The 19,279-nt window shown below is 53.3% G+C and overlaps 7 protein-coding genes across 7 annotated transcripts; 3 read left to right on the forward strand and 4 right to left on the reverse strand.

Moving 5' to 3' along the window:
* Positions 1-57: 57 nt before the first annotated feature.
* Positions 58-2,328, reverse strand: AB675_3125 (uncharacterized protein; the record flags this gene model as incomplete). Its single annotated transcript, XM_018143152.1, has 3 exons — positions 58-1,713; positions 1,775-2,234; positions 2,306-2,328. 3 exons carry the CDS (start codon positions 2,326-2,328, stop codon positions 58-60), a joined length of 2,139 nt encoding a protein of 712 aa, XP_017997975.1.
* A 1,700-nt stretch (positions 2,329-4,028) lies between these two features.
* AB675_3126 (Methyltransferase-like protein 25) lies at positions 4,029-5,960 on the reverse strand (the record flags this gene model as incomplete). The annotated part of the gene is made up of 1 exon (XM_018143153.1): positions 4,029-5,960. One exon carries the CDS (start codon positions 5,958-5,960, stop codon positions 4,029-4,031), a length of 1,932 nt encoding a protein of 643 aa, XP_017997931.1.
* A 628-nt stretch (positions 5,961-6,588) lies between these two features.
* On the forward strand, positions 6,589-7,235 carry AB675_3127 (NADH-ubiquinone oxido 21.3 kDa subunit; the record flags this gene model as incomplete). The annotated part of the gene is made up of 2 exons (XM_018143154.1): positions 6,589-6,633; positions 6,690-7,235. The coding sequence occupies 2 exons, from the start codon at positions 6,589-6,591 to the stop codon at positions 7,233-7,235; spliced, it is 591 nt and encodes a 196-aa protein (XP_017997952.1).
* A 269-nt stretch (positions 7,236-7,504) lies between these two features.
* Positions 7,505-8,827, reverse strand: AB675_3128 (Ethanolamine-phosphate cytidylyltransferase; the record flags this gene model as incomplete). The annotated part of the gene is made up of 2 exons (XM_018143155.1): positions 7,505-8,667; positions 8,719-8,827. The coding sequence occupies 2 exons, from the start codon at positions 8,825-8,827 to the stop codon at positions 7,505-7,507; spliced, it is 1,272 nt and encodes a 423-aa protein (XP_017997819.1).
* A 418-nt stretch (positions 8,828-9,245) lies between these two features.
* Positions 9,246-10,689, forward strand: AB675_3129 (uncharacterized protein; the record flags this gene model as incomplete). The annotated part of the gene is made up of 2 exons (XM_018143156.1): positions 9,246-9,763; positions 9,810-10,689. The coding sequence occupies 2 exons, from the start codon at positions 9,246-9,248 to the stop codon at positions 10,687-10,689; spliced, it is 1,398 nt and encodes a 465-aa protein (XP_017997898.1).
* Positions 10,690-11,538: 849 nt separating this feature from the next.
* On the forward strand, positions 11,539-12,357 carry AB675_3130 (Monothiol glutaredoxin-6; the record flags this gene model as incomplete). Its single annotated transcript, XM_018143158.1, has 1 exon — positions 11,539-12,357. One exon carries the CDS (start codon positions 11,539-11,541, stop codon positions 12,355-12,357), a length of 819 nt encoding a protein of 272 aa, XP_017997982.1.
* Positions 12,358-17,151: 4,794 nt separating this feature from the next.
* AB675_3131 (uncharacterized protein) lies at positions 17,152-18,225 on the reverse strand (the record flags this gene model as incomplete). Its single annotated transcript, XM_018143159.1, has 1 exon — positions 17,152-18,225. One exon carries the CDS (start codon positions 18,223-18,225, stop codon positions 17,152-17,154), a length of 1,074 nt encoding a protein of 357 aa, XP_017997902.1.
* Positions 18,226-19,279: the final 1,054 nt, after the last annotated feature.

Consider the following 19,279-nt stretch of genomic DNA (forward strand, 5'->3'; position numbering starts at 1 on the left):
TTACTGACTCCATTGACCGTGACTCGTCACGTCTACATGCTGCCTGTCCAAGCGAGACTAAGTCCACGCTTCGTTCCTCTTCACAGCTAAGAACGTCAAACTCCAAAGCTGCCGAACGTTACTCTCCGTCCCGCCCGAGACACCAGGAGGCGGCGGCAGAGCACCCAATGGAGTGACCGTGTAGCCAGTAGTACCATTCGAAGAGGCCTCGGTAGAGTTGTCGTACGTCCAACTCCAGACTTCACTCTGCAACTGAGCCTCATTGGCCTCAATCACGTCCCATAAGTTGTTATATGCATTGACCACGTTGCCAAAAACGCTGGTGTTGTTGCACCAATCTGGTGCCGTCTCTAGGGTAGAATTGCAGCGAGAGAGCTGGCGATTGAAGCCCTCGGCCATCATTGCGAGAGTCCATGACCACACTACTGTTCCGTGGTAAGCGGCATTGGTGAAGTTCTGGATCAGCACGTCTGAGCCGGAGAGTGCTGGATTTGCGACTACCATTCCCACGCCTGTGAGCAGGCCAGCTGGGAAGGGTCGATTGATTTCCTGGGCGGTCGAGTTCATGAATGATGTCAGCTGTTCCTGATCGGTCGAGTTCACAAAGAACATGCGGAAGGAGGTGTCGCTGTGCATGACGTCCACCACAGACAGGTCATCGTAGCCGTCGAGTGCTATTGCATATGAGGTGATATTACCCGACTCAGGGAGCGTATCGTTGTAAGTCGGTCCACTGTAGTAGTCAACGCTGCTGACGTAGTCCTCCAGGCGTGAAGATGCCTCTGTGGTGCTCAGAGAAGTCTGAAAGAATTCCAGAGTCGAGTCTTCCCATATTTTTGCGCGATCCGACATCTCGGACGACGTGAAGGCAGCGTCAGGCAAGACTCCTTCCATATCGACGAGCTGTGATAGTGCGCGAAGTGCTGCAGGCACGAGAGCCGTGTTGACGTCGAAGGGAATGCGACCACCACCAAGGCCATACGTCGAGTCGCGCCACTCTCCTACAATTTCGCTACTCTTCAGAGAAATCAAATTGCCCTGAGTCTGATTATTGGCGAATGGAGCGGTGATGCGCAGAATTTTGTCTGCATTGATAGCTGTGAGATTGCCATAGGTGAGGTTTTGGTTGGCCACATCAACACTGCCAGCTTCCCTCGACAAGAGTGGCTCAATCCGGTCTGGGAAGCGCTCAAAATACCGGGCCATGATGACAGGCAGATAGAAGTCTGTGTCAATCATAGGATAAGTGAAGATCGGGTCCGTTGACGTTTCATTGTCCTGCAGATGCAGCCAGGTCGCGTAGTCACCCAACGTCTCTTCGTGGCAGACTGAACCATCCGTGCGGTTGATGCGTTCCAACACAGCTCCAATGACAGCTTCTGTGGCAGAAGCATTTCCCGTCGATAGGACAGGCTCGAGCAACAGGGCAGCAATCATGCTGTCCCTGCCAAAGTAGGTAAGAAAGCGCCAGGCTCCTGCAAGTAATTTGTCGGTGTACGAGAGGAAGGAGAGCGACGTAGTTTCTGCTTCTTGATCATCGATTAGCGTCTGAGAAGCGTTGTTCAGGACCTCCTCGGGTGTCAGCTGCTCCAGCTGAGGATAGTTGAAAGATGCAGTGAACAGGTAAAAGCCCGAATCGAATGAAAGTGTTCCATTGTCAATAGTGATGTTTGTCGAATTGTTACTGTACGGTACCAGGGTGAAATTCGACACCTACGCGAGTGTCAGTCACCTGGCATTGCCCGAAGGTGTCGACCCGAGAAAGAAGACTTACAGTGGAGTTGTCAAGCCACATTCTGGAGATCAAAGCGCCAGTCGAGTTGTATCTTGTCACATTGATGGCATCCTGAATCTTGGGATACAGCAGACTCGGACCTTCTGTGAAATCCCGAATGGTACGGACACTTCCCAAGATGGGCACCGTCAGCTTCGCTGAAGAATTGAACGCAATAACACCTTGCACGCCGACGAAGGAGTAGTTGTTGTTGCTTTCCTCGACATTGATGGCCGCGAGTGGCTCGCCGACGGTGGAGTTGACGAGCTCAATGCCCAATGTGCCATTCTTGCCGTCTTCAGGCTCGAAGAAAGTGCAGATGCCGCTGTTGCCGGCCGGCCATGCTATGATCAAGCGAGGGCCGATGATCGAGAGATTAGAGTCTGGCAAAGGACTGGTCACCACGACTTGAGCGTCGACACCACAGTCGGAGTAGAAGTAGTTCTCGTAAGGCGGATCGCTGAGATGCTGCGTAACCACTGGACAGTCTCAGTCGATTGAGCGAGTATATGCTGAGCAAGCCATGCGCACAGCACTGCGAGGTTGGCCAACATGATCAGTGCTGATTTGGAGTTCTGGCGCTCTGCTACCGCCGGAGGCAATACTTCATCTTCGAGCTTATTAACTATGTGCTGACTTCGAGGTACCTACCAGTGTAAGCGAGCTCCTCCGAGCTCTTGGGTATGACGTGAGGTCCAAGTCAATTCATGCGAAGCCACAAGTAACCAGTGAGCCTTAGCCGGAAGCGGCGTGAGCGGGGGAGAAACAAGCGAATTGCGGGGAGGCCACGAGTGGGTGGCGTCCGAGAAGGTGGTGGCGCCGGGAGAAAAGCAGGAACCCTACCTAGGTCAACTTTGAGCCGGGAGTCCGCGTGACGTTGAAAAGTCAGGTGTGGTAAGACATCGTCGAACTCGCCGGGCTGATGCTCCTGGAAGTATCTCGTTTTGTCTCGACTCGAAGAGCAGCAGCTAGATACGTACCAGGTACTCAGCATCACCAGCAAGCATCGAAGCCGAGCGATCCTGGACGCCGGTGCATCCCTTGGACTGATTCTGGCTGGGTCTCCAGTGAATTCTCCCACTTAAGTTAGTACTCCTCGAATGATGAACAGTCCAAGGACAGGTGTCCCTTTTCGTTGCAATTCTGAAGAGTCCTGTGGTCATCTGGGCAGATGGGAACCTGATGGAGGCAGTTCACGTCGATGCATCGTACCTAGACTCGACCGAAATCGTCGGACGTGCGATGTTGGCCTTACTTGACCATGCAGCGCTGATGGATTTCACGGTTCTTGACAGCGTTCTGATGATTGTGCGATGACTTCCCAAGTCTGCTGGACCACTGGCCGAATAAGGAAATTCCGGTCTTGGCATCCTCATATACTGCGGATTGCCTGCGTTTGTGTCTGCCATGCTCAAAAAGCGCTGCGACGATGAATGATTGAGCTGGATCGTGACGTGAGTGCTTACGGAAAATTCTTGGTGTTCGAGTTCAGATTTCAGGGTCATGGTGGGGAAGCCATCAGCCAGGGGTGCCACGTAAACCCCTCATGAAAATCCCGACCCAGCACTTTCTAGCATTCACTGCGCCCGAACCACTGGCTGGGTTTCCCACAAATCAGGCATGACTGTTCCTCGGAAGACCTTCTATCAGCGGCTAAAATCTACGCTGCGATATGTATTTGGGTGCGCAAAATTTGCTCCAACAATCAGACACAGTTCTGACTAGACACTATGGCCGAGGTAGGTTCATGACAGAGCTCTCAGGTCTTGAACAGCCTGCTAACTCTTCCAGTGGTTAAGGCGTGTGACTAGAAATCACATGGGTTCGCCCGGTTAGTTGAAACTGCTCGTTGAATCGTCGATCATCGTCTAACATCTTCCAGCACAGGTTGTAAGTTCATCCCATTGCCCTGCGAGCGAGGCGCGGCAAAACTAACTTCAACAGCAAGTCCTGTTGGTGTCGAGAATACGAGGGTTCAAACCCCTCAGAAACCATCTCTTTTTGCTTTTTGAGCGTAGGGAGGATGTGTGAGCTTCAGGCGAAGGGGGATCGCAGGCAAACAGAAAGTCTTGGCAGGGGGATTGCATCCTATTCAAGCGAGGTCGCCCGGATGAGAGGCTCGAACCTGCACTCAAACTGTTCTCGATGATGCAGCACGACACATCAAATTGATTCATGGACGTGGATTTTGTACATGGCCGTTGCTGACTATCCTTTTCCCAAAAACACCACCTGTCCGACCCCTTCTCCTCCGCTACCCCTCCCCACCACCGACGTCCTTCCGCTTCATCCCAACAACACACAAATTCCTCGGACTCATTCCATAGTCGAACACAGTCCGCACCCACGCCCGCTCAACGCAGCTCTGCTCCTTCAACCACAGCCACCGGTCCAGCACAATCAGACTCTCGACGACGCCTGCGCTGAACGCCATCAAGCTCCACATCACTGCAAGGTGTTTCCGCCGATGAGCATATTCTCGTTCATAATGCTGGATCATTTCGGAGGTCAGATGGGCAGTCTTGGCTTTGATTATACTCTTGCCCGCAATCTGAGCATCTGCTTCCTCATTCGCAATCAGCTTGCCCAATGCGGCCTTGACATATGCTTCGAAGTTGTCGAAAGCGGCTTTACGAAGGCTGCCGACTATCAGTGGTGTGTTAGCCTCGTCTGCCCCAGGACGTTCCTCAACCTCGACCGTAGCTCTGCCCTGCTTGACCACACCACAGTCCAGCAAGATTTTCTGCAGCAGCGCACGATAGAAGTGCCTAGTAAAGAACATCTCACTGTCCTCTCGACCCCAGTTACCGGGTGCTTGAACGGCCATCATTCGGGCAGTGATGTTCATGCGGATGCCTCTTCCTTCCCTGGGTGATAAAGATCCCTCGTCGCTGTGAGTGGTATCTTCACTCTTGGCATCCGCTGTTGAAGTCCACGTATACTCTTCCAACCTCCGACTCATTGGAAAGCCCTGCGGGTCGTAAGCCGTGCTTGTCGCCACGAGTCGTGGGTGCAATGAGCGATGTAGCTCTGGGTGCTTGTATGTCGCAGGCCCGAGCCGCTCTGTCATCAAATTGTAGCAGCAGCCTATGGCGGCAACGCAGCGCACTGATGGGTTGAGGATTGATCGTAGGGCGTGGTGGGTGAGATTGCCGCACGAGTGAAGCGAGACCGTCATCAACGGATCTCTCTGTGCCTCGTTGAGCAAGTCTGAGTAAACGACGGATTCAATTTCGCCGGAGGATATGTCGTGTTCGATATGTGTCATTGAGCCCCTTTCGGGGTCCGACTCCGAATCCTTGTGATTTGCGATGTTGTCATGAGGTTCAACGTGCTCAGAACCGGTCGAGAGCCGCGGAGGTTTCGAGTCGACTTCAAGATCTGAAGGCGGTGGGGTAAGAATGCCGTTCGACTTCATCCCAGAAGCCATCTCTGCCAGCTGCCGCTTATACTCCTTCTTGTTGCGCATAATCTTCTCCTTCTTGACAAGCTTGGCTTGGATGTCCAATCCGCGCGCTCCGTCCACATTATGGTGCTTGCGCTCAATAGCGATGACATGCCGGTTGTAAGGCGGCGATGCCAGCGTGCGACCCAAGTAATTCTGTCCTGAGCCGAAGTCGACCACTTTCAGGTCTGCCGTTCCGCTTCTTGAACCTGCTTGAGTAGGAATGGGCTTCTCCAGAGATCTCGAAAGGCTTGCAACGAACGACGCGAAGTTGGATACTTCATGCATCTTCTTCGGCTTCATACCAACAGAAACATGGCGTGGCATGGGGAGGTGATTGCTGCTGCTGCTGCCCTCAGGGGAGGTATTTTGATTCCTACCTGAAGAAAATTCTCGCTGCAAAGTGTGTATGCGGACACGAAATATGTATTCTCTCAAACTCTCGGGAATAGCAGTCAACAGCTGACCCTCCACTCCACGTAGCTCGCCATCGTCCTGCTGATCCCCTATCTCTGTCCTCAGCAAAATCTGTAGCAAGTCGTGGACATCGATCTCCTCGAACCATTCTCGCCATTCTTGTGGCAGCACAGAAGCATAGATGTCAGGTTCTCTGGTGAGAAAGTCGAGCACATGTACGCCGCCACATAGGTTTTGAAATAATGCGGAAGCGGTAACGAAACCAAGGAGAGACTCAACGTAGTCGTTGGTGCTGGTCCACTGCGGATGGAGAGGCAGATCCATGCCGGTAGATCTGGCTCCCACACGCACTGTGGTCCAGCGCAGGTCAATTGATGGAGGAATGGACGGAAACAGTGACTGGGCTATTCGACTGGCGGTCAAGTAGCATCATATCCCGGTCATTGCCAATGCTCACATTACCCTGGCATGCTGCTGCTGGAAATTCCTGGCTGTCCGTCTCATTCCCGCCTGATCGTCTTCTCAAATGTGACCCCACACTCATCGACTGTAAAAAGACTGAAATTCACACGAAGTTCGTCAGATACCTCTTAGAGCGTGCCAAGACGTCACGCGTGACACCTGCTTCAAGGCGACGATGACCTGACCTCACGTCTCAGGGACCGTCGGGATGTTGAATGTGGAAAGTTTCAGTGTCACGCTTTGGCAAGTAAGGACTTCCGTGGCATCTTTCTGAATGAATTCCAACATCGTATGGGTGGAGTCTAGCCTTGGCATGCCAAGCCATACGACCGCAGGTACATGCCGTCGTCGTCGTGTCGAGCTCGAGGTTGCTTAAGCAAAGACCTCATCCTTACTTTACAGACATTCGGCGCGAACCCTCAAGCGGCACTGCAGCTACACCAACTTGGTTGCTTGAGTGGCAGCGAGCCACACGCTTGTGCCGGCCGATATGGCCTCCAAACTCCCCTTCAACAACGCCATCCACATCTCAAAGGTACATATAACACTCCCCTGAGCCCACCTCGAACACGTCCTAACTTTAGTGCGCAGAAGTACACTCAAGGCAGCACCGGCGTCTTCGAGCGCATCCGCCGCTTCTTCGCCGTCGATCCCGAGCGCAGCAACGGCGTCCCCGTCAAGCACTTCCGCAACCCCGCCCCCGGCGGCCAGGACCCGAAAGCCTACGACGACCCCGTCACCGTCCCCGCCGCCGACATTGCGGACAACCCATACTGGCGCCGCGATGTGCGAAGGGCGTACCCAGTGAGCAGTACGATTACGCAATCAAAAGCGGTGCAGCTGCTGCATATGGGGAGTGCGGCGAAGCCGAGTCCGCAGCTGTTAGCCGGGGAGGAAGGCAGTAAGCAGTTGGTCGAGGCAGGCAAGATGGGTGACGAAGCTGGTGGATTAGCGGTTTACCTGCAGGCAAAGGATCTGGGTCTGGGAAAGGTGAATGAGGTGTTGGTTGGGGAAGGTGGTATGCCGCCGATGCCCGTGGCGACGAGGAGTAAGGTTGGCACAGGCGGCGTGGAGAAGTATCACGTTGCGGAGGAACAGGCTTACAACGATCAGTATCCCTGTCGGTCGTTTGTTTGAGGTATCACGAGCTATGATTTGCGCGAGAGGTGTGGACTCGTGCGAGATCAGAACCATAAAGTTGCTCTGAAGGCCTTCGAAGCGCTCACTCCAGATCAGCAGAGTCTTTTCAGCATGCTGACGGGCACGCCTGCGTTTGCTACCTAGGTAGGCATGTCTTGTATGTATGGCTTCTCGGCCATATACAGAAAAGACCCGAAAATGGATGGTTGTCTATGAATGCGTTACGCTATGAATGGGTATACGCTTGCAAGGAACAGTAGATCGGGCTACGCTTTAGCCTCCTTCCCAGCAGCAGCCGCCTCATGAGCTGCAAGAATCTCCTTCTGCCGCACCTCGTTCTCGACGATCGCCTTCTGCCCTTTCCGCCTCTGCCTTTCCTCGAATGCTTCTCGACCTTTCATGATCCTCAACACGATCTCGCCCGCGTTCACATGCGCGAAGTCATGGGTGTCGATGGTCTTGAAGACGTCCATCTCCTTCGCGGCGACATACGGGTCGTATGTCAGTGGCATGAACGCTGTTGGACCATGATAGACTGCGTCAATCTTGCCTGCTGGTATTGTTTCGAGGTACGGCTTGGAGGGCGAGAACGGCGCGCCAAAGACGACAGCGTTGATGTACTTGCATTGTAAAACACAGAGGCCACGCTCAAATATGTTCATGATCGGATAGTTGAGACCTTTCCAGTGATTGATGATGTGATCATCGTGGACGCCGGCGACGATGTAGGCTTCGCCATTCTCTGCCTGGCTAACACGCTTGAGGAACTCAATGTGGCCGGAAGAAAACAGGTCAAACCCACCGTCAACGTAGACAATTCGCTGGCCTGGTCTCGGCGGACTGCCTTGGACAAGCTTGCTGAAGGATCCGGCGTCTGCCGCGTCAGACTCCAGCTTTGCCTCGAGTGAGCTCTTCCACGTCCACACTTCACAACCTGGCTGAAGACCAGTCTCATCTGTGGCATAATTTCGTATCCGTTGCAGCATCTCAGCACCTGAAGATTCGCCCAACGCTGGATTTGCCTTCCCCTCAATCGAATCCGTCAGCGACTTGATGAAGTGATTCTTAGTGCACAGTAGCATACGACCAACCAGATCTGTCGTCGATATACCGGGCGTTCGCTTGACCACAAGAAATCTATCTGCCGCCTTGACAAACCTGTAGCAATCCTCACCACCGGCATCTGAGGTGATGTCATCACCGTGAACGACGTACCAGCATCCGTAGTGAGAAATCCATGGCAGCGATGTCACGTATGGAGCGTAGGGAACAGATTTGGTGACCCATCGGCATGCTTCCACCGCAGCCACGCGCTCAGCCAAAGTCATTACCGTTGGGCCTTTGTTCTCCAAGATGGCCTCGTCCGAGTGAATGCCACACCATAGCTCTTTGCCTTGCTGGCGACCTTGAAGCAGTGCCCCGGCATGTCCTGAGATGGAAGTTAGACTGGATCCTGGCGCGTTGGGCTATTGTCCTGTACCGTGGTGGGCGAAATCAAAGCACCCGTCCACCCACAGCCGATCCTTCTGAATTTCTTGGTCTTGTTGAGGGTCTACCGGCCAGTGTCCGGCTTCTGGGACATCCTCCATGCTCACAGCCGTTGTTATGTCAATATCAATATGCTTTTTGTCATCTTACATTTGACGAATGCTGCCGTCGAATTTTTGGCGTCGCTTGAGGGGTGCTGAGGGGCATGTGAAGCGAGAACTTCGGGTATGCCCGTAGCGGCAACGTGGGGAAAGCACAAGGCACGCCCAGGACAGGACAGGGGGTGCCTGCTGGGCTTGCGATGTATGGTGTTTCGCATGTGCTCCCCCTGAGCCGAAACGTCGATCCAACGTCCACTCAGGACGGCTCTAACGGAGTCCCTCCTACGCCTTGCATGTTCTCGACTCACCACCGCACACTACCTCGCTAGCTACAGCCCGATGCGTCCACTTTGCTGACATCAAATCGGGAGCTCAACTCTGGCTGCAGGGGTAGCGTCAGGTGTCCCGCCCGAGAAAGATGGCCAGCGCAGAGGTGATGGCCGAGTTCAATCCTCCCAATAACTCGGGAACTTCAAATAGCCTATTCTCAAAGTTCGGGCGCTCGCCTTCTCGCAAGCACAAGTCGCGTCCTTCGTCCGAATCGATTGATCCTGTGTCTGCTGCCGCAATCAGGGCGTCCAAGACACGAGCGAGACCTGGACCGACTCGTGGGACCACCGCACCTGACGGAGTTGTGACATTGGGCAGTCTACAGACGGGCGCGAGAAAACCCAGCGATGGTTCCTCGACTCTCATATCGCCGATAGAGAAGTCCAGCACCATGTTCGCCGTGCCGTCCTTAACAGCGGCCGACTTGGGCGTGGACTCTCAATATAAATATGTGCGCAACGATGTGCCAAAAGTGCCGCCGATACATGGCGCAGTCGCCTACAATCCGACAATAGCTGCTGCGTTGGCAAACCCGAACTCGTTGTATCAGTCGATACACGATATGTCCAGCAAGCGAATGGCAACACTGGACTATATGCGCAAAGCGTGAGTAGCACAAGACAAGAGCAGATCTGATACTGATCAGTCGCAGACACGAAGGACGCATGTTTTGGTTCAACACAATCAAATTCTCCGCAACTGATGTCGGCAGACTACCATCATATACGCCGAACCGACTGTCACGACGTGCCACAAACTATTTGATACTAGGCATGTCGATACCGGCCGTGCTTGACGTCCATCCCATGCATCCGTCCAGTTCAGCACCGCAAAATGCTATGGTAGCGCAAGAGTATCTGCGAAGTCTGAATGCGCTTTTGACCGAATTTGAGGCATACCAGCAACTACATCCGCCAGATGGTAGTACGGTCAGCACACTGAGCCGAGCTCGATTACCACAAATGTTCAAACGATCAACGACGAGACCTCGAAAATCTAGCGGGGCGATAGGAAGTGAACTTACGCAGTCAATTTCTGCACCTGCGATGCCAGACCAAGCTTCGAGCCATGCCCATCAGACATCATTCGATGGCGCAAACAATTCATCAAGTTTCAACAGCTCATCAACACATCTGCCCAGTACCGCTCCTGGAGCGTCCAGCTTTCCCAACACCACGGCGTTCCCTCTGCCAGGCCCCGCTGATGCTCCAAATTCGACCTTGTTGGCCAACGAGGGCTTGTATACTTACCTGATCACGCCGCCTCTGCCGTTTGCGCCTGACTTCTACACGGTTTTTGCGACCTTGTGTGAGGTGTTGATCGACGTATATCAGCGCCTGCTCCAGCTCCTGAGTGGGCCAGACAGCTGTACAGCGTCCGTGAGTGAGTTGTTCACTAAGGCAGATGCGCGCATCAGGAAAGTCATGGTTGGAGGCATTCTGCGGGAATTTGAGACCGCGTCGAGAGACAACGCGAAGAAGGAGCTAATGAGCGTGCAAAAGGTGGTCCTGGGAGGGTTGATGGGTCATTGAAGTTGCTGTTGAGGTGACTTGATGGAAGAGATGGAAGATGTGCGATGAATACGATGACTTGCATTGTGGATTAGCGATGGCGTTACGGTGAATGTGTATTTGATAGATATATGGCATTGACGTGACCCTCCTCGTCCATTTCACCGACGTGTCATACTTGCTCGGATAAGTCTTCCCATTACGCACGGTGTCAATGGCCTAGTAGTCGTCCATTTTCTGCAGCTGGACGTGATTCAAGACAGGGAACAGGAGGGACAGAAATCATCTATACTCCGTAGGTTTGACATGCAGGAACAATGCATAAGAGCTCCACTCACGGAGGCCTGGGGAATCAGGGATGGGCCTGGAGCTCGGCCACTGGGAGGGGAATCTCGAACCCACGAGAGGCGCGTGAAGCGCGACGTCAGAGATTCACAGTACCTGGCATTATTCTACGTTGACTGAACAAAATTATCCTTCATCGACATATCTCCTCCTCCATCATTTCTTCGAAACGTTTCCTATATGTGACTTATCCTATACCGCCCGTATAGATAAAGGAGGCGACAAATATCGCCGTGTGTAGACGCAACATCTCTGTCTGGATTCCACAGCACACCTCGAGAGTACTCTCAGCGTTTGACGCATACCTCAGATTCCGCAATTCGAGACATCATCGTAATCCACATTACTGATTGGCGCGAGCAAAGGGGGAAGTGAGAAGGCGATCGACCTCAAACACACGTCTGTGGCCGATCATCCCTCAATTCAACCCCGGATCGACACTCGACCTCGCCTCACTGCCGCAGCCGTTGAGCCGTTGTCCTACAATCTCTATTCGTACCCCACCTTATAACTATACTCGCAACCATGAGCACCTCGCGACGACGTACGCAGGCCGTAGTGTTGTTCGCGGTCTTGGTGCTGTGCTACATCCTCTTCTTCTCTTCGGAAGCAGACAAGGGCTCAGACTTCCGCGGCAAGACAGAGGCAGCGTTGAAGCGGAAGCACAGTATCCTGGCGGAGGACCTTAGTGATGAGGACTACACAGCGCAAACGAACAGCAAGCTACAGGAGATACTAGCGGAGAAGGATGGTCGGAAAGCGGCGGTTGACGATGGTGAAGAAGTCGAAGATGTGATACCCGTCGCAGGGCGAAAGACGATGCCAAAGCCCAAGCAGTCGCCTTCGCACGAGAGTCCGGGCGGGAAGCCGAGATATCCAAAGAGCGACGACGCAGACGATGAACCAGCCAAAGGAGAGAAGAAGTCAGCGGACCCAGGCGAGGACTTTGCACGTGAGGAGCTGCAACAGATTCTGAAGCGCAGTCCCATTATCATCTTCAGCAAGTCCTACTGCCCTTATTCGAAGCGGGCTAAGCGATTGCTTCTGCACCAGTACGACATTCAGCCGGCGCCGTATGTGGTTGAGCTGGATCAGATGACGAAGATTGTGCCAAAGGCCGATGAGGATGATGACGATGTGCAGCTTGGACGTAAGCTGCAGGATCTGCTGAAGTCTTTGACACACCGCGGTACGGTGCCGAATATATTGATCAACACGAAGAGCATAGGTGGTTCGGATGAAGTCGTGGACATGGATTCGAAAGGGACTTTGCTCGAAAAGATTCTGGAGATGGGAGGTAAGAGGATCGTGTCTGCGACGAGGCTTGCCAAAGAGAAGGACTGAGCGTCTCGTGGACGACTCTGCTTGCTTCAATCGCGGAAGAGCTTGGGCGATGCGTTCGTCTGTGCCCGACACCCTCTCGAATGGTGCTGCAGGGGACCCTTGATTCCCTCAGGCTCATTTGAACAATGCCACTGGCCCTACGACGACAAGTGGAAGTTTGGAACCCTTGCAACCCGTGCGCAGCTCGCTGCGTGCCAGACTTGTGGTCACGAGGCGTCCGCTGGTCCCCATATCGAACAGTCAATCAGCTTGGAATACACACAGGATGGCTTGGGACAATGCCCTAAATTCCTGTGGTCCATTGAAACCGCTGATATCTTGGGCAACTTGTGGCAGCAATGACGTGTGCCTCCTGCGAAAACGACGACAGGGAAGTAGGACGGGCAACACTTAGACTGCGAGCTTCTGTTCATAGTTGCAGGTGCTCCGGCAGGAGTGGACAACGACCACTAGCTGCTAAAAGATTACGTCTCTCTTATATCAGCTATATGCTCCTGCTCTTGCTTTGCCAGGTACATACAGCTTCAAGATATTGGTTCACAGTCAGCCCGATTTGCAAGGAGCCACCGCAAGGACGACGGACTAGATTAAGGATGGCAGAGGAGATGTGAGATGCAAGTGGACGAGCCGGACGAGGCAGATGGTTGAAGTTGCAGGGAAAACCTTTCGAACGTTGATGCAGTTGTCAGACCAGCTTACGAGAAGAACAACGATGATCTGGGCAATATGGCAACAACTGGCAACGTCCATGCGCTGCTCTTTCTCGAGCGTTCAGAACGCAGCTGGAAGGTCAAACTCGCAATCGATGTTTTTGGATAGTTGCTGCTTGCATGTATCGAGTGTCAAGTTGAGCAGGAGTGATCCTGCGCGACGCATGTGCGTGGCAACAACGACAAAGAAAGGGCGTCCCCTCATCGTGGCTGCTCTACTTTCCTCTTCCTCTCGCACTTCTCATCAAGCGATATCGCTTCTCTCTTCGTAACGAGCCCATACTTCCACTGAGTGCTACCTAACAGCACCTACGTATCTTGAATCGCGGACTCGTGGCCGAATAGGTAAGTGACTTCATCGCTGCCGGTCACATACTACTCGGCCGCAGGCACGAGTCCACCTTTGACTCGCAAGCGACGGGCTCGATGCAGCAACGGACAAGATCCTGAGACACGACAATCGCACGAGGTCAAGTACAAGCGCACTATCCTGTTATTCTTGGCTGACACGCTGGAAAAGGTCTCCGCTGATAGCACTACTTGTACGGCGTAAGCAGCTAGGCCGGCGACACATCCTGGAAAGTGACAGTACTGTTGGTAAGGACCCAAACAGTATCGTTGGTAAAAACCAATACCAACGGCTGGAAAAATCCTGGATGATCTGCTCGTATTGCTCCATCGAGGTTCGGAAGCGCTTTCGCCGCTCGCGTTCGCTTCATCTATACTGCCTGGATCTTTTTCGTCACGAGCAATTAAGCAGAACCGAACAAAGTCTATTGGCAGGTTGGAGTCATGCGAGACAAAAAGACAATCAGCGATACATGCATCAACCTCGCAGTCAACAACAAAAATGTCAGCCAATTCAGCTCACAGAAGATTCGAAGAGTGAGGCAACAAATCCGAAGTTCACGCAAGATTAAGCATGGACTTTGACAGCTTCTAGCCCTTCCATCATCTGAGTGCTTCCCTCCGCACTGAGGCAGGGATGCTTGTGGCGGTCAGACGGTCGAAGCATCTACCGAACCCTCGCTCGGAGGCCCCTGTACCTTGTCATTACACGCAGCTTGATGTTCCAGAAAGATCTGCCGGCGTGTGCCGTGCAAACACCCAGGATGGCAAAGTCTGTAACCGTTCTGAAATCGTCGTGCAGACCTGCAGCAAATTGTCGGATCTATTGCGTTTCGAAACACCCATGGAATCAATAATGCCATTATAATGGGTGTGCGTGGGAGGATCTGCGTGTCGCTTGTGTGACAGGTTCGATCTGCAGAGCCCGTTCTACGAGAACCTAGCTGTCCACATTTCTGGTGCCGCAACTCTGATTGAACTTCCGATATTTCGAGGGGAAGTCAATCAAGACCTATAAAACGTCTAAGACCGGATATCCCTGTCAACACGTTGAGCTCACCAGCTGCGGGCCCAAAGTCTCTCGCGGAAGCGAGGCAGCTTCAACACGTGGTAGTGAAGGATGCGTGTCTTGGCCGTTTTAAGGTCAATTTCCAACCGCACCAGCATCATCCCGTGAGGAGCTCAAAATCATGTTCAATAAGTCTTCAAAAGTGAGGCTCTACAATCTCACGCCGGCGAGCCTAATCACCTCGTTAGCATAAAGCCGAATGCGCATAACAATGTCGTTAATCAACGACTCGAGGCGAATCGAGTCGTCGCCTGCCTGCATCCTTGCGGCCTGGCACCACAAGAACCCTCTATGTGGACCGCCCCGCGACCTCGCGTGCTCGCTTGGGAACTTCCATCGAACTTACGCTCGATTGTCCTAAGGGCCGGGATCCAAGCTCAAGAAATGCCACCAAAATGGCATTTATTGACCAAATCAACGGAGCACAACCGTTTTCGACAACAGCATTAACGCTGGTCGAGAATAACTTGATTGCCGTTATCAGCTGTTAAAGTCCAGAGCTCGTTAGTCCTCGATCAGACCCCATAACACACCAGCAATCCAGACATCGAACGCGATCTGGGTGGTGCGAAGACTCTACAGTATTCTACAGCGATCCTGAAGCGTACAACTGGTTTCGACCACTCCTTGACTGCGCCTGGACCACGAATACAGAAGCCGCCGAGGACTAGTGACAAAGCCAGCATGACAATGCATGGGTCATCACACGTATGAACACGCATCGAGCAAGCCATCAACAAGCCTCCCTGCTGTTTCCAGGCAAGTGTACGGCGTTGCGGCGTATCTCGGAGGTAAATGTGCGCCCGCCAGCCCCTGTACTACTCCCCTGGCAAAGTTACACAGCAGAGAGGTACAGGCGGTGTGCTGCAGATATCTCGTTCGTTTGTTCAAGCGAGCGAGCAGCTGGCCCCTGCAACGCGCCTACTGTACAGGCCTGCCTGCCGTCTTTCGCGAGAGTGTCGTGCGAGGGCCCCGGATGAGCTTACAGGCTGTGAAAATGGTTCCGGGCGCACTTCGTAACTTCGTTCGTACACTGGTCTGCAGCCCTCTGGAGCACTATCGAAAGGCCTGCGTGCAGGTGGCCGCTCGTGTATGCCTAGAGTCGATCATCCTCCGCGCTTACAGCACAGGGCTGGCTGTTGTCTTGCAGGTATGCTGATCTAGGCGCTGTATACTATTGCTTCAGCTTCAGCCATTATTCTTCGATACAGCCTGAATGCATTCATCTGCTCGGGGCAGGTGTTCGAATTCGGTCTCGACTCTAAATGCTTCAGGGAGTGCCGGCCAGGTGACTACCATGGCTTGCACCACGGCAGATGCGTACTTCGATAGGTTCACTGTCGCCCTGGACCTGCTCTGCTCTCACAGTCTATGGAACTCGAGACCTCAAGTTACTGCAAGCTCGATGTAGCAGACCATCTCTTGTACGTACGCCAAGCTTTGAAGCTCATACTCACCGTTGCTGCCCGGCGTTTCATCTTTCAAACCTTGTTGATCTGTTCCAGCACACTGGGGATCTGCCCACGTTCGGGTTCTTGACGATCGCGCTGCACAGACACTCTCCAAAATGATGACGAAAAGTTCCTCAGTTCTTCAATGATACCGGGTCTCGACCTCATCCGTTAGCCGGTCAGGTTTCAGAGCTGGTTTGTTCCATAAGTGTTTTGAAAGAGGACGTGTCTGCGACCCTTCTGCGACATGATTTCATGTGTTTGATCATTGCCAGTGAATGCGTTCGAGACAATGGCGGTGAGTTAGGTATCGTTGAACCACGTACATGCTCCGGGCAGGCATTGTGTAGACCCGATTGAGCCTCGTTAATTTGTTCGGTCGGACAAGCGACCTGGCAGTCCGACAGGCGATCCGTGCCACAACTCAACTTCACAACTGGGTGGTGACCCATGCGCATCCAGAGGATGAACAGAGTCTACCACCTGCCGTGGCAGTAGGGCACGATAGCATGCAAAAGCGTACCTAAGGTACCTAGAGGACCAGCGCTCTATGTAGTTGCGTACCTTAGAATAGCCTGGGGTCAACGATGACTAACTAACACGGCGTCTGCACCCAGCATAACAATTCAAGGACTCAGGGAGGACATGCTGCAAAATAACGACAGTATGATTCGATGTAGGGTATATAAAAAAGACATTAAACAAATTGGACCTCTTTCTCTGGGTCCAGCCAGGCCATCCAGTCAACCTGTTGCGCTCTTGAGACTATGCAGTTCGCTCATATCATTCTAACTCCTCACTTAATGGTGATGCTTTGCGCCCATCGCACCGGCTATCATTAGTCGCCCTCGCATTGTCTGAGAGGTCTTCTGCCGCACTCATTATGATTCATTCTTACTTTCGTGGTAGAGCCCCTGATTGGATCAATCGGATTCGAAGAGGCCGTGGCGGTGTCGTCCTTGGTCCGGCGGGTCCCCCTCCCTCTTCCTCTATCTCTTCCTCTTCGCGCAATCAACCATTTGGGTTATGCCAATCGTATCATCTGCACTCAGCTCTCGCCCTTCGGTAACAGCCGCATTGTAGCAACAGACCTCTGGCAATTATTCGTCCACTCGTTTGTCGCGTGCCCGCTGCCCATGGACTGAGTTGCCTTGCCTCGCACGAACAAAGCTTCGGTCTGGTCCGTTCCAGGTCCAGAAGTAGAGCGTCCATAACATCAAACGCTCCCAGCTCCATCACTAACGCCCATCCCACGCAAACACATTCCCGCAACACTGCCCAATACCAAACCTCTTGCACGTCCACCAAGGAACTCGTTCTGCAGCAGCCGCTTGCCCAGCTCCCTCTCACTCGTAGGCGACTCCCCATCACTAGGTCCCCAGCCGAGCAAACAGGTCGCATAGAGGATATCGCGCTGCTCTTTGCCGTCGAGTAGGCTGCGCAACTGCGGGATCAAGGGTGTCGCTGTGTTCAGTGGTGGCCGCCGGCCGGTGGTCGGATCTGTGCCGTCTCCCGTTTGGGAGGTAGCGATGGATTCGAGCGTTGACCAAAAGTCGTGGGTGCGGCGCGCAACTTGGGCGTTGAAGGGCGATGGTGAAACAGTCGGCGCAGCGAGAAGCATATCCGCGTGCATTTGGCTCAGTTGTTGGTGATGGAGCTGTTGAAGAGGGTCGAGGAGATTGCTCGATTGTGGGAAGGAAGCAGGGGTAGTTGAGAATGTTGTGACGGGGCTGAGACTGTTCATGCCAGTGGTGATATCCATGTTGACAGAGGAGTCGTTGTCGTCGGACTCCTGGTGGACGAATTCGGAAAGGGACATGGTCGCTGCACCGGGTAAAGTGCTCGGCTCGAGTGGCTCGCCTGTCAGTATGCTTTCGACGGTGCGGTAGCGGCGGGCGAGGATGTCTGCTTCGTCGTCGGGTTGGTTCGATGGCGTGGGTGTCGTGCAAAGGCCGAGCATCGCCCAGGTAACCCGTGCTTCCTGTGAGACGAGGGTTGGGTTGGCATTGATTGGCTTGTCATGGTTGGTGCTGACCAGGGTAAGGTAGGCCAGCATCAAACCCAACAAGGTGCGGTTGCTGGCGAGGAGATCGAAGCCATGTAGAGTGAACCATTGGTTGGATGATTCGAGGAATTTATCTAGACTGGGAGCGAATGCTATGTCGTATACCACGCGGATAGATTCCAGGTTGGGGACCGAGTCAGGGGGTATGGCTGGGATCGCGGGTACCTTGGTCCCAGCAATTGTGCATATGTCTTCCATGGTGCGGCGGCGTGGAAGATTCGCCATGGTTGTCGGATTTGTGGTGGGGTATCGTGAGAAATTCAAGGGTGAGAGTGAATGCCAATTTGGATTTATCCTATCTCCAAACTAGACAGAAGAATGGTCGTGCGAGCGTCTAAGACTTAGTACAAGCCTTGCTGAATAGCGTGCTGGTTGCTCATATCACGTCGTCCGGCTTGAGGATAATGGTGCATACCAGCATGACCGTTGTGATCTAACCGATAGGGCTGGTTAAGGGTGGGTAACAGATCTGGTGGTTTGGAGAAGTTGAAATCTTGGTGGGATGTCGGTATGGAGATTGAGGTATGATTATGAGCCGAAGGACTACTTGTGTGGTAATGCTGGGGTTGCGACGAGGCGAGCGAGGTAGTGGTAGGGTTGTTGCCAGTAGAATTAGATTGTTGTTGTTGCGAAGGCGCAATGGAGTGAGGGTTCTGGGGATGGTTGTGGTATGCAGGATCGTAGCCAAGACACTGTCGTTTGGATTTCATGCAGTTCCGGCACTCGGGGCGAGTTTCGTCGCACTAAATTCAGGAACAATTGTGGTTAGCAATTGGGCTTTCACAAGATGCGAAGTGTGAGATCGATAGCGCGATGATCCAGAGAGGCCGAATCAGAAGCGGTGATGAGCGGCGGTTGTAATTAGGTGTCGAGGATGTTGATGGCAAAGAGAAGGGATTCACTGAGGTGTGCCCAGGTGGTTGACAAGGAAGAAGCTTGCGGAGGTCGGAGACAAATTGCCCCAGTCGGTTAGGGAAGGCATACTCTTGGAGGCGGCAAGCCCCAGAGATGACGCCCAAGATCAGGTGCCACAGGCGATAATCCGGCAGTTGGCGCACCTAAATTTACCAAGGTTTTGGTGTCCCCGTAATCATCCTCGGCTGCAACAACTGGAAGTCGGGAACAATCTGATTGTGTGTTTGACATGCATCAAACACATTTTTGACGTATCCAGGCCTTTGTCATGTGTCGTCCCGTGTCGCGATCGATGCCACGTTGCGGACGTCAAGATGCGCCATCGTGACATTGAGGATCGTGGCTAATCTCTCATCCCCAGGTT

Source organism: Cyphellophora attinorum (genome assembly GCF_001299255.1).
Source record: "Cyphellophora attinorum strain CBS 131958 chromosome Unknown Contig21, whole genome shotgun sequence".
Classification (NCBI taxonomy): domain Eukaryota; kingdom Fungi; phylum Ascomycota; class Eurotiomycetes; order Chaetothyriales; family Cyphellophoraceae; genus Cyphellophora; species Cyphellophora attinorum.